General features: G+C 40.4%; 1 protein-coding gene across 4 annotated transcripts in view; it reads left to right on the top strand.

The window, feature by feature from the left end:
• The window catches only part of mctp2b (multiple C2 domains, transmembrane 2b), a 46,093-nt gene extending 40,080 nt beyond the window's left edge, over window positions 1–6,013 (top strand). For all 4 annotated transcript variants that reach the window (XM_055060055.1, XM_055060052.1, XM_055060054.1 and 1 more), the window contains 5 exons: window positions 1,354–1,395; window positions 3,235–3,344; window positions 3,434–3,543; window positions 4,303–4,400; window positions 5,280–6,013. In XM_055060055.1, coding sequence (XP_054916030.1) covers window positions 1,354–1,395; window positions 3,235–3,344; window positions 3,434–3,543; window positions 4,303–4,400; window positions 5,280–5,327 — 408 coding nt within the window. In that variant the 3' untranslated portion in view covers window positions 5,328–6,013. The remainder of the gene's footprint in view (window positions 1–1,353; window positions 1,396–3,234; window positions 3,345–3,433; window positions 3,544–4,302; window positions 4,401–5,279) is intronic.
• Window positions 6,014–14,552: the final 8,539 nt, after the last annotated feature.

Here is a 14,552-nt window from a genome sequence, read left to right as displayed (position 1 = left end):
AATAATCCATCTGTCATTAAGGAATTTATCTTTTCTGATAAAAAAAATAGAAAAATAATATAATATCTTAAAGATTGTCGGGCTAAATGTGACTCAGCTAGGAGAAGAGTTCAACTATAGAAACTATGTTGGAAACGAATCATTTTTAAAAATTATTTGGCTTCACTGAGGCGTATTATTTTAATTGGCTTTAAAAGAGCAATGGCATCTGGCGGTAGATTCACAGAAAATCAACTGGATACGTGCTGCTGTTCCTCTTCCCACCAGATGTGACAGATGTGAGCTCACCTAACGCAGCCAGACTCCATGTTTCATCAAACAGGAAGTATGCTGTCTGTAGACACCACTTTGGTGAATGTTGCTCTGAAGTAACCTGTAATTCATTTAAAAGTTTCTCAACAAAATGTACTAAAATCACTGCTATTGGCAGATGTTCAATTGACTTTCCTTTATTGTTTTTTTATTATTTATTATTATTATTAAGCTGAAGTGGAGTTGTTAACAATTAGAGAAAGTTTCTGCTTTTTTCACCAGAATGTTAAATGTTTGGTCACAACAAAATCATTATGAAACATTCATTGAGAAAAGCAGAAGTGTTTCAAAACCTTAAGTAAGTCACCCATTCATCTGCTTTAGGGGAAATCACTCACATCCTTTTAAATGAAATGCAATTTATTCCAAGCATCCATAATTTATCACATGCTCCCTTTATCCTTCTGGAAGTTGTTTTATTTTGGTTGTTTATATATTCTTATATTCTCAGAACCTTTTTTAGAAGCTTTGGGCTGAGAACCACGTTTCTCCACTTCCTGATGTTCTGACAGGTTTCAGTTTTATCCTACAATCCATTGATTCAGTTCATTTAATGGATTGATTGTTAAATATAGTAGTTTTTATATTTATAGTTATTGCAAAATTGGCTAAAAAACATATTTTTATAGTTTAACAAGAAGAAGCTTCTTTATATTTTGTTTTCACAGTTTTGCCAGCTCAAGTACAGTAACGTTTTTATTTTTTTTAAAAAAATTTTTAGCATTACCGCTTTTTAAACAACTCCTTTTTCATGTGTATGTTTATAAGCAGCACTGATGTTAAAACCATGACTATAGGTTCTTAATATATTCTGGTATGTGAGGCTGAGCCTGAGAAAAAGCCGGTGCGTCCCGTCGGTCGGCGACCCCACAGGGCCGAGCGTTTCAGGGGGCTAATCTCAGGGTCAGCACTCAGCTGCAGGAGTTAGTCCAAGCTTCCAGTGTTACACCGACACCATGTTAGTTGTTTTATTTTTTTTTCTTTAATCCTGATCTATGAATTCTTTTAATCTCACCTTTCAGTGTTTGTTTTTTCTTCCAGGACAGCATGGATTTGGCGGATGAGGATGAGGATGATGAAAAGGTATTGTAACTTTTGAGTTGGGTGTATTTTTAGCAGCTCAGCATCGACATGTGTATGAACAGAAAAGAATTATGATTTTCTCCCCCCACCCCATGTTGACAGAGGTATCTCCCTCTCTGATCTATGGCTGTGTTACTAAGCCTTTTATTCGGCACTAAATCTTCTGAGGCGTTTTGATTCCTGCCAACCACCAGTTGTACTCCTTTTGAAACCAAAAGACGTTTAGGCCTAATGAAGATCTCACCAACCTGTTTCCACTTGTCACAACACATTCATATGGAAATGGAGGGGCGGGGGAAAAGGTCTGCTGCATTTGGGAAAGTCCCTGAGCTTAACAAACTACATAATACCATCAATATAGAACTAATGACAGCACTTAGACATGCCTCTATAGAGCTCTTTCTGAAAGTTAGTGTTGACTGTGCTGAAATGCTTTTAGGCGGTGGAATATGTCTTCAGAGTGACAGCAGTTTATTGTTGACGTTGTGAATGGCCTGCGTTGCTCTGATTCATGGCAGTTCTCATCAGGATTCCTCTGGGAACCCGACCCTGAAGCGGCCCAGGCGTTTCAGTGGGCTGATGGATATTTTGCTGCGGCAAAGCGCCGTTTGTCTTAACTCATGGTTTTTGGAGAACATCCTTCCCGCGTCAGGCCATGTCCTTTCTTTAGATGTTTAACCAACTGTTAGTCTGGCTGCCTTTGATGTGGATATATTTCAGTCCGAAGTGCGTCTCTCCGAACAAAGTTCTTCCAAGAGCCTTGTCTCTTCTGTTTACTTTGAAGCTGTTCTTTGGAGTGTGGAGTGGCTTCTCGACAATACTTTATCTCTTTTCGTAATTCAGTGTCCTCCTCCGCTCTGGAAAGGTTACACCTTCAAACCTATTCACATTGATCAAATATCACCCCGAAAACCAAAACTTAAATAAATAATCTTCATTTACAACAATTACTTTAATTATATTAGGATGTATTTGCATTATTTTAGTCTTTGGAAGCAGTTTAATTTGCATCAACATTTAAATTGAGGCATAAAAAATACTTTTATCTCAGTTTCATTCTTGGTTCAGATTTAAACGCATTGTTTAGCTCTGAATGTATTCAACTTTAATTTCTATTATGTTTGGTTCTCAAATGCATTGAAGAGGCTACAGAAGATAAGACAGAAGACAGTGCAGCGAATCATATGAGAGGCTTTGTTAATCATTTTGATATTCTAGCGTTATTGTTGAAGGTGCTGTTTATGAATGGTTATTTGGAAAACAAACAGTTAACATTTAATAAAGAAATTATTAAATGTGGCGTTCCACACGGCTCAGAGTTGGGACCTAAACTTTTTAGTCAAAAAAACTTAAATTTCTTCAGTTTTACAGATGAAAATAATACATTTCCTTTGTGAATGACTTAAAAATATGGTTAAAAATGTTGTTTGTGATGACATTTATAGATAATGAACCTGTTACGAACTAGTGGATGAATATTTTTGATAGAAAATATGTTTTAGACTATTTTCCTTCAGGTTGTTTTTGTACTTTGTGTTAGAATGGAAATCTGTATTTATTTTCTCAAACTGTAATATGAGAGAAGCAGCTAATGTGATGTCTTCCTGCTCATTTTTTACTCAAAATTGAGTAAATTCTGCTTTGAATGTTAGCTCTTTAGTTGGGGAGATAATTTTAACACATGTATTGTGAAATGAATTAAAAGAAAGCAACTCAAAACCTTTTTTAAGGTTAATTAATCATCAGTAACATCATAATAACATGGGTTGGACCCTTTGTTCAGTTTTTATTACAGTTTTATTTCTTGTCCTTTTTCCATGGTTTCATTTTCTACCACAGGAGTCAGAGAAGAAGGGGCTACTGGATAAAATCCACATGGTCCAAGACATCATCATCACGGTCCAGAACCTGCTGGATGAGGTTGCCTCCCTGGGAGAGAGGATTAAAAAGTAAGAAGTTCTCAGATCCGTCATAAATCACAAACGCTGCTGTGAATTTTCTGTTTAATTTTAAAAATCATTTTAACTTCAACTTTCAGCACATTTAACTGGTCAGTGCCGTTCCTGTCTGGTCTGGCTCTCGTGATCTTCAGCACGGCTGCAGTCATCACATACTTCATCCCCATCCGCTATATAGTCCTGGTATGGGGTAAGTTTCAGATGTTCTCATTTTGCAGAACGTCTACCCAAGGCTTTACAGAAATATTCATTTCCCTTAAACATTTTCCCATTTTATCATTTTCCAACCACAAGCTTCAGCGTATGTTATTATGATTAACACTTGACAGACATACAACCAGACCCAGGACTGAAGCATATGCAGGGTTTAGAATGGCTCAGTCAAAGTCCAGGCCTTAGAATCTCTAGCTGTAGTTGCAGTGAATGCTGGTTTTTGCAGAATATAAAACAAATGAAAGCAACAGTTTTCAGATTTTTCTTTTTGATTTGCTTCCTGTTACATATAAGTATGCAGGATTCTGCATTTTCTTTGTGTTGTTTAACCCAAAGAAAATTCTTTGAGTTTGTGAAAACTGTAAAAGTTGTTGGTATTTTTGGTGAGCATTCTCACTTTAAACTGGACAGACGAATTAAATGAATTCTCTTGTCACTTTTATTTCCATTTATGTTCCATTTTGAGTCTTTCCCTGCATTTTTTCTAACACTGAAATATTATGACTCAAAAGAATGAATACTTTTTGCAGTTTTTTTATTGTCTGAAACTTTGGAAATCTTGCCATCCTAAAGCGAGCGCATCCCCAGTAAAAAAAAAACAAAGTCTTCATGCGGCACTGAGAGCAGCAGCTCTTGGACAGCCTCTCCTCCGAGCGTTTTCTGTTTGTGTGGAAACAAAGCACGCAGCCACCAGAGACTAGTCCTAATGATATACTGGTGTGACTTTTTGTTTTAGGTATCAATAAATTCACCAAGAAGCTGCGGAACCCGTACAGCATCGACAACAATGAGCTGCTTGATTTCCTGTCGAGGGTGCCTTCAGATGTGCAGAAGGTAAGCTCGGCGGGATCAGCCAGCCAGGAAGCCTGAAATCCCAGAGGCTGCCGGCTCTGCCTCCAAGCACGACGACTCCCAGGCTTTTCCTTTCCCCCTCTTGTCTGTATAATTAGTTCTGTTTCTGTGTAATTATGCGGCCCTGTGTAATTTCACCCGTGTTTTGGTCGTGATACATCCCTGGTGGCGGTCTTCTGCTGTAAACCTCGCTCGCGCTTTTAGCCGCATGAATTAGCTGTGAGTGACTCAAGGTCCCGGTTAGCCGTGCAAAAGCAATATTATCACTTTTTATTCATTTACTGCCCACGAGAGACATACAGGCTTCTATTATTTTTTTTATTTCTGGACTTTTATCCTCTCTGCTTTCTACTTTTCTTTCGCTCCTTCCCTCTAAGCTTTTAAACTCCACTCGTCTCCTTCTTCGCCGCCCTTGGGTCACATAGTTGAGTGAAAGAGACACTCTTGGAAGCAAAGAGATGCTCAATTGTCATTGTGCGCGGATACAACCATGATGAGCGTCCCACTCATTAGCAATACCGTTCCTCATTGAGATAGCTTGCTTACATTTTATGCAATAACATCAGACTGCTTTTGTATCGCCCTGCATTGCTTAGTAAGACATGTATATATTGTGCTACTCAGTTTTAAGAAGAAAGAAGCTTCGTGTTTTTAATTAGCATTCATGGAAATGATGAATACTTTCCCTGCTTTGGTAATGTTTCCCCTTAGGTTACAGCTGAACTCAGGAGGACCGCTTTGAATTCATTACAGCTTGGAATCTATTTACTCACGTCTCTGCCGCTCTTTTTTTTTTTTTTTTTGCTTGTTTTGTTCACTTAACACCTAACTAAAGATAATTTATGTTCCGACTTCCTGCAGGTTCAGTACAGCGAACTGAAAGCTAGTCGGAAGAAGAAGGTCCAGTAGAAGAAGGAGGTCATTTTCCATGGCGGTCCTGATGCTGCCGTTGCTGGGCGTCGTCGTGCAGAAATTCACTATATGGAGGATTGTGTCTCCGTCTGAGAAAATAAAAAAAGGGGGGGAGGACTCACCTTTTCGTAATAATAATCTCCCCATCTCAAATCGGCCGTCAAATTAATGAATGCGCCCATTTGTGCATTTCTCAAGCAGCTTATGGTCATATTTGTCATGATTGTAGGTGTTTTACCATCTGTACAGTTTACCTTTCAAATATTGATCAATTAGTGACTGCTATTTGCTTGATTGTTGGTGTATTATGACACTTGTACGTTTTGTTTTCTCCATCTGGGAAAAAAAAACACAAAACTATGCAACTTTTGGGTCGGATGTGAATGTCTTTGTGTTTCAGAAAAGGATAAGTCATTTTCTAAATCATAGTTTTTATATAGATGGTAGCAGTTAAGTATTAGATACTTTTAATGCAGAAATGTAATCACTAAGTTTATTGAATTGTGTCAATATGAATGTTTTGCATGCAAAGAAAAGTGCCTGCGTTCAGTTTGCGGTTTCTGTCACTCTTTGTTTTAGCCTTCAATCCTGTGCTGCAGCACCTTATTTATTATCAGTAATACTCATAAACAGGTTGTGTCCTTCCTGTTCCAGTAGCAATAAATGCATGCATCAGAGCTGTACATTTCTTTGAAAGTGCTTCCTGCATGCCATTTCTCGTTTCTCCTGTGTTGCAGGATTGTGGGCGTCTAGCGGCTCACTTTCAGAAACCTACCCCTTCTTCCTCCTCCCAAACGCTCCCCTTCCTCCCTCCAACTCTTCATTAGGCTTTCATGAAGCGAAGCGCGGCTCTGCGCGAGACCTCACCGGCACCCCGGGATCCCCGCTGAGCCGACGGCCCTTGGGCGTCGCCACAAGCGGGAGGACCCCGGCGACCCCTTCTCAGCAGCCGTGACGAGACGCCTGCAGCCTGCGTCCCATCAAGCACGGCGGACGAGGCGGAGCGCCGGATTCCTGGAGGAGGACCCTCGCACTCAGAGAAAGTGGCTCAGGTGTTTTGAGGTTTTGCTTGGTAACAACTTTTTTTTTTCTTCTTTTTTTTTAAGAAAAAGAAAAACAGGTAAAAACACCCACAATTTATGAATATATCACTGCATATTCATAAATGAATTCCTCAAAGATTCCCCTAAAAATCAGCTGTAAATTTGTTCAACTTCCTGGAAGAAGGCATGTGTCACACGGTGACCCGCGTGTCGCTTCGTCTAGTTATAATGTTGACTTAGGTGTTCAATATTAATAACCTGCTGTCACGGACACCGGAAGGACATCTCAATCTGCCACTTATAGGCTCGGCATGAATATGTATAGGCAGCGAGACGCCTCCGAATTGCCAAGTGAAATCATGGTTCACACATGAGGACTAATATGATGTGGCACAGGCGTTACAATGAGCCGCACAACCAGCGGCTGATTGGTCTCTGTAGACTTGCTGTGATGTTCTATAAGGTGGGAGAAGATTCAGCCGAGAGGAGCGCTGCAGAGGAAACTATACAGAGACTGAATACACATGAGCTACTAACCGAATACTTAAACCATACGGAGTAAAAGAAACCACAGTGAATCCTCAAAGATTCAATACAAAGAGGTATAACTAATCGTTTCACCTCCAACTGAATGCAATACAAAGTTTTCAGATGCAGTAATACTTCATATCCCTAAGTGTACATGCAACACTATTACATACACAAATACACCACTTATTTGGTGGTTACGTCTGAAAAGGGACATGAAAATTCACATTCACTTTTATTGACCCCAAAGGGAAATGAAATGACTTTTCTTTTTTTTCCTTTTTGCCTGTTTGAAATAAATAAATTATTGATTATGATATGACCGTTTTATCCCTAAACTTAATAAAACTGCTTCAAACCAAACGTTCATATTATGGTGCAACCATGTGGGTGTGAAATGGTAAAATGACATAAACAGGGCCCTTATTTGGTGTGGTGTAACTACAGAACAATTATCTCACTAATACAAATTACTACATTAATAGGTTGTTCTGTGTATAAGTAGGTATGAATTGATGCATAGTAATTTTAGTTTAATACCTTCCCTGGTCAGTAGCTACAGGTTGTCTCCAAAGACAATCTTCTATAACGTCATTATTTTCAATAACTTTAATATTGCATGGTATGTATTTACATAATACTATTTTATATAAAATAAAATGCTTGAAAAACACATGTTTGAAAAAAATATATCTTTGGCATCCCCCCCAAATAGTCAGGGGGTTAGCAGTAAACTAACAGATTACTGCCGTAAGCAAAAGAAACATGTAGTATCCTTCTTTCATCCAGACGACTGGCAGTGCTCAGCAAAACCTTTATATACTATGCAAAGTAAATCGGTAAAATGCTGTTCAAGTTTCAGTTTTATTCTTATGCCAGAGGGAAAGTGGTTTGCAGCAACCATCAAAAATAAAAATGAAAAAGACCAAACAACATCCTTAAAAGACACCACATGCTCTAGTGACTCATGCTCTAGCGCATTAAGTACATGGTACTGTCAGGATAATGAACTGTCGGTAGGACTGAAAAGTGTAGCATTTTTCACATTTTAAATACATGTTATATCCTGATCCTGGTAACTGACCTGTGCCGCCTCAGTACAAACCAAATGAAATGAGTAAAAACTACAGAACTTGACTGAGCAGACAGCAGTTGGTGGTAAGCTTGGTGCTCAGTTTCTCTCAAATCGTTCAGACTTCCTCTTTGTCACTTTTATGAACGCTAGCAAGGTCATGTAGCATGTGCATCAAAAAACTACAATGCACATTCAAATCCACATAATTCCAACTCAAATTTATGTGAGAATTTTGCGACGCAGTTCAGCCGAGTGGACCGCAGCTGTCCAATCATGTATTCCTCTTCCGTAATATTGCCACTCATCACAAGAGATATGCAATTATAGCATAATTGTGTGGATAATAAGAGCTATTACCATCATCATTATTGCTGCTGACCTCTTGCAAGCGACTGCCAAACCATTCATGTGTTTATTTTTATGTTAAGCTTAAAACTTGATTAAAATGAGGCGTTGATGTAAACCTGACCAGCTTTAATGCAAGGCGGCTCCCAAAAAGAAGATAAATTTGGAAAATTCTGGGTGTTACTTTGTTAGATATCTGATGTACGTTTTGAAGTCACCAAAGCGGTTCACTGACAGAAAAAAACCGTGACCCTTTGACCCCCGTTTCTATCAGCTAACACACCAGGAGTTGAGAGGAAAAAATGTTTGGCAGCCATTATTAAACTCAGTGTCACAGCTGTAAGAGGAAGCGATGTGATGGAGAACTATAGCTGCACATCACCTTTGACAGAGCATCCACATCTGTGAACGATGGCGGGAAAAGCGTCCTTCTGTTTTCCTTCAAAGGGGACAGGAAAGCAGGTCAGAGTTGATGGACGATGGACGGCTCACCTTACAGAGACTGTGATCCACGCAGAGATGTCAATTTTGTACATTGAGAAAAAAACTGAGTAATTGGAATCCTTAACAACTTCAATATAAGGGTGATCTGACCCCCAGCATTCTCAAACACAAATAAAAACCTGAAACTAGTCTAAGTGCAGACGACAGGTGTGATCTGGTTTGATTTAGATCTACACTTTGCTTTGCCATATTATCCAGTAGAAGACTGAAATACTTCAAAATGAATATTTCAGGCATAGAAAATGTAAAGACAACAGAGCAACATACTTGAACCACATGGTAAACTACTGATACAGTTCGGTTTAAGGGAACCGTTGCTACTCTGCAAGTTGCAAATGTCAATGAATATGAAGAATCATCGACAGAAAAACCACTGTCTACCACTGTCACTGTAATTTGCTGAAGTTGACTCTGTTCCTAAAACAAAGTCAACTCCAGATTTTTGTGTTGCTTTTTGAGATTTAAAAAAATTTGGCATACTTTATGTTGTCATGTAAAAGATTTCATGATTCTAACTCCTGAATCAAGCCAGTGAAATAATGCCAAAACAATTATGCTAATTGCAATAATTCTTGATTTAAAAGTGGGAGAAATTACATGTGACAGAGGGACAGCTTGCATAGCTTCTTCCCTCTAAACACTTAAATTATTTAAAAACCGCACTTTGAATTTACTGAGGTTATCTTTCTGTGATATTTAGAGATATCTGATGATGTGAGACATAAATGTGAAGAAACAAAGAACATCTGAAGGGGAAGAGATCATTTTTCACAGTAGCATTGATAAACATGTCAAAATTTTACGTGGGGTTCTTTGGTTTTTGAGTTGGTGCCCATAGCAGCTGCCCATCGCACACTCAATAGTATTTTAGAGTCTATTTGATGAGTGTAGCTTCTTCATAGTTAAATATTTCTTTAGCTTGCTTGTACCTTCTATTTGTTTTGTCATTTTAATCTCCAAACAAGAATTTGTGGTTATGTTCCATTTCTTTAGACTCTTTGCAACATAAACTTATACAAATTACTGACTTCTAAGCATGGAAGACACTGAGCAACAACGGAGGAACTCACACATACCACAGGTTTTCTGGAAATTGGAAATTCCAGAAAATCTGTAAAATCGATTTGGTTCAAACAATTGGTTGCCAACAAGAAATCGCTGCTTCCACTGAATCGTTGAATAGGTCCTGGCTTTTTTCTTTCAGCTTTTATCCACTCATCAGTCATCGGCTGCTTGAGCTCGGTTTTGATCGTGTGGATCCTCTTCGTTCCCCCTCCCCGCCGTCTCAAACCCACGAGTCGTCTCTGGGTCCAGGCAAATTACAGCCGCAGTGTGTGCTGGCTGTGCTGCTGCCCAGAGCCTGTGGGATGACTGTGTTGTCCTGCAGCAGGCCGACATCAAAGTCCTCCATCCATAAGAGCCTGAGGCGGTGAGCCGCCAGCAGCTCTGACTGACAGGGGAGATACAAAACAATCTCAGTAAGTGAGCTCAGTCTTCTTACAAAAGCCTCATGGCTGTCTCTGCTTTTGTTTTGAATTAGCCTCCCCAACAATGTTACAGTCGCTCAGATTTTTTGTTTGCGAGATGTGAATATAATTTTTTTAAAATGTGTTTATAAGAAAGGAGAGAAAGAAACGGACGTGGATTAGCGGTGCTTGTCAACAACAAATGCTGTTATCCTGGACACATTAGTCACAAGCGTTATCTCTGCAGACCAGATATTGAACTGTAAGTTTCCATCCATATTACCAGCAGAGTTCACCAGTGATATTTTGGGAGCCACTGACATTCAGCTGTTACAGACGATGGATGTGATGTCATCAGTTCAGTTGTTTCTGACCTACAGACACTCCCCAAAGCCCTTGTGACACTATCTGGTGATTTTTCATCATGCCTCGCTCTCTGCGACTCTGCCAATGTTTCAACAGTTTGTCAGCTGATCTACCAAAGGAAACAAAATGTTGACGGTTATATGCAAATGTCAAGGATTTGTGCATTTCCAAAGCAAGACCTCCTCTTGGAAAATTAAATGAATTTTATTTTTTATTCCCTCTGAATACAAATGCTTTGGTCAGAAGCAACCTGTGGAAGCAACTCAAAGCCAAAATCAGAGCAAGCAAGGAGAAGTACAGAAAGAAGCTGGAGAGCAAACACCAGAACAGCAGAGAGTGAACAGAGATGACGATGATCACAAGCTTTAAGCCAAAGGAGGATCAGATATTTGGAAGCCTGGACAGAGCAAATGAACCGAACACATTCTTTCAATAGGTTCTGTTCAGCAACAAGCTCTTCATCCTTCTCTCCTTCCACATCCAAACAGACATCCAACCCTCCTTTGACCCACAGCTTCCCTATCACATCGGAGATGTTTTATCTTCCAACTGAGTCATATACCTGTCTACTTACACACGTTTTCCTTCAACCTATAGAAGGTTCCACTGATGTGGAAGACGGGTTGCCTGGTTCAGGTAAGAAGAAAGAAAGCCCACCCAACAAAGGCCAGCCCACTTCACGACACTCTTAACAACAACAGAGTTGTTCAGTCTGAGGCTTGTTCAGTTCTGCTGTAGTACAGAACCGCAGCCATCACCATCTACAACAATTTGAAAGAAATTGGATAATATATTACAGTAGCATTTGATTTTCTTTTGTGTTTAATAAAGCATTTTTGATTTTGAATTTGAACTGAATTTATCAAACACTTTAGCGAATCCTACGCCTAAATCCAATAGAAGCAAATTAAAGTACCATTTATTTTTACAATAAGCCCTGCCTTTACCAAATAAAACATTGGCGATTTATTCCTCATGATGAATGTACATTGATCGCACATTTTCAGTAACTGTTCTTTGTCAAAATTTTGGAGATCTGACTGAAAAACTCGACTGAAGCACACAGTGAGTCTGAGGTCTCAGAAACCCAACCCATGAAGTCCAATGTAGCTACAAATGTGATTTTGTGCTATTAGCAGTTAGCTTGGGCACTGAGCTCAGCAGTTAGTAAATCTCTCAGTTTCCCAATTGCAAATAGAAAAAAAACAATTAGTTTGGATGTGATGTCACCCACAGATCTAGCATCTGTAGAGCATGTTGATCCTTGAGATGTCCCTGCCTCTGTCCACAGTCACTTCTCCTCCTTTCTTCTCTTCCTGCTCTCCTCCCTCCTCTAGAGGAAGAGCCTGAGAGGCCGTGCAGGAGCAGCAGGGGGTCATCTTCAGGGTGGATGTGGAAACTCAGGAGCTTCTGGAGAGAACTGCTGTGGAGAGACTCCTTGAAGCTTGATGTCTGCTTCTGTTCAGTCCAGGACATCTACACCGTCCTCCACAGGTGTGTCTGCAGGAGGATTATGGGTGGTGGTCTGCTCTGCTAGGCCTAAAGTAAACCTGTAAAAGAGAGGACTCCACAGACAAACTTAGTCCTTAAACATGTTGTCTAATCCCAGTCTGATATTTGTTTTCGATTGCTAGTCAGCTCTGATAACTTTGGCCTTTTTCATGTTCCTTTAATTTACAAATGACTTTCTGGCACTCTTTTCTGATCAAATTTGGGTGAACTCCCCATCCTCTCAAAACGTTCTTCTTCTTCATGACCAGTATAATGAAAATCCCCCATGTGCTTCATTTGACAAGCTGCTGAAGTTGTATCAAAAGCATCGAGTCCCTTTGTGAGGTTGATCGACGGCCTTTTGATACTCCTGCATATGCAGAGGATGGTAATAGGTTCCTGTGGGACAGGTTGCTGTGGCTGTAGCCCTCAAAAATGAATTTTAAATTCAATAAAGCGGTCTAAGCCATTGTGCCGTACCTATTGTGCCTCCCACAATCACCAGATATGTTTTTGCGCTCATACATGTTTGCTAATTTAAAGACTCAGGTGTCTGATTTGCGTGATACTTTTGAGTTTAAAATTACTCAGTAGGTAGTGCTGAAATAGAAAGGGCTTCCAGTTTGTTTGGCTTTTGCACAGCTCTGACTATTTTTATATTTTCAATGAGATACAGGTAATTAAACATCGTGCCAATGACTTAATGTGTTCTTTCTGCCTTTAAAGTATAAACCCCTATTTGGACAATTTAATTAGCACATATAGACCTACCATGCCGTCCTTGAATCTTGGGCTCATATAAAAGTGTAAAGATGAATCGTGAAAAGAATGTGTGTGTGTGCGTGCGTGTGTGTGTGTTTTTCCTCCAACGCGCCCCTCCCCCTTTCAATCTCATCAGCCACTGTGATTAAGGTTTGGCATTGGGGATTGTGCCGTCTTTTTGGAGAGATATTTCAGCTGCATTTCTGACACTCTGAAAGGAGAGGAAGATAAAGGAGGCGTTGGGGAAAAAACTCCATCCCGTTGTGGGAGTCCTAGAGAGGGCCTTGAACCCTGCCATTCATGCCTTTCTCTCCATCAGCTGAGTCTAATTGCCAGTGAGGACAGGAGACCCCAGGCCCGATCGCTCCTTATCCTCTTTAGTGCTTTCAGGCGAGTGAAAGGCGAGCTTCTGCTTTTGATCTTTTCTCTGATTTGCTTTTTCTTCTCTGTCATCCCTACCATCCTCTCCTCAGGAGTGACACCAACTCCTTTCACGGGTTGCCCCCATCTCCATCTGCCCAAAATAATGACCAAGGCCCAAGCTTTATTAAACAGAGGTGGAGAAGGGAGGTCAACCCGGGAGGAGGGAGAGGGAGGTTTGGACGACGGAGAGCCCCTTTCCAAATCCAGTCCGTGGCCTCACCGCGTTCCCCCAAGTTCATCTCTATACAGTTGTCCAGCCCTCGGCAAGGAGAAAGGCCTTTCTTTACCGGATCGCGGACGTGAAGGCTCGTCCTTTCCCAGAGGCGCTGCTACAATAAGATCCCAGGCTGCTTGAGACAATGGGGGGCCTGTGTGATCTCTAAGCCAGACTCGGGATGAGACGATGCCTTGGTTACTCGTCCCCTGGGAGGGTAAACCCTCTGGTCATTGTTGACAGCTAATGGACAGCATCTTTCCACTTGCAGGCCCCCCCGCAGACTGTGTCAGTCCACGTCGCCTCAAACACCGCTCGGTGTCGGCCGGCGAAGGAATTCCATCGAGAACAAGTGTTTGCATGTTTGCAGAAGAAGATCTCGCCTCTCACAAATCTCAAACTCCAACAAAAGCGGCATTGGGGGCTGGGGGATTCAAAAAAATTTGTGAACAGAGAGCACAGTTAGATTCATCTTATCCAGCAAGAACGCTTGTCACATCATCCAGGATGGTTTTTGGATACGAAATGGAGTTTCACATTGACCGACCATCAGTTTGTACCTGCTAGGTGTTTCTTACCCAGTTTCATAACCAGGGTTCTATTTTCTATTCATCATCTCCTTCATGGAAATGCGGTTATATGACACCAATAAACATCCCACCACAGGACACACCCCAAAGTTATTTTAGTTTGCCCGCAGGATCAAAATCTCACATTTCGCCTGAGTCATCGGACCTCAAGCGTGGGTCAGAACCGGAATGAAAGAAGACAGAAGATAATATTATACAGATTCATATTTGCACATGACATTTCAACTTTTTATTCTAATGTTGATAACCGAATAAAGTTTTTTGCTGTAATATGAAACAAACTGGCACACAAAATGCATTTGTATGACATTTCGTTTAAAGGTATTAAATGGGTGTGAAAAGCAACGAGACTGATGAAGACTCAAAGTGACCAGGAGCTGCAACTGGGACCGATAGATGAGTGATAAGTTTGACA

The sequence above is a fragment of the Poeciliopsis prolifica genome, unplaced genomic scaffold, assembly GCF_027474105.1.
Source record: "Poeciliopsis prolifica strain line A6 unplaced genomic scaffold, Auburn_PproV2 SCAFFOLD057, whole genome shotgun sequence".
NCBI classification, from domain to species: Eukaryota; Metazoa; Chordata; class Actinopteri; order Cyprinodontiformes; family Poeciliidae; genus Poeciliopsis; species Poeciliopsis prolifica.
This window is presented reverse-complemented; position numbering and strand designations above follow the sequence as displayed.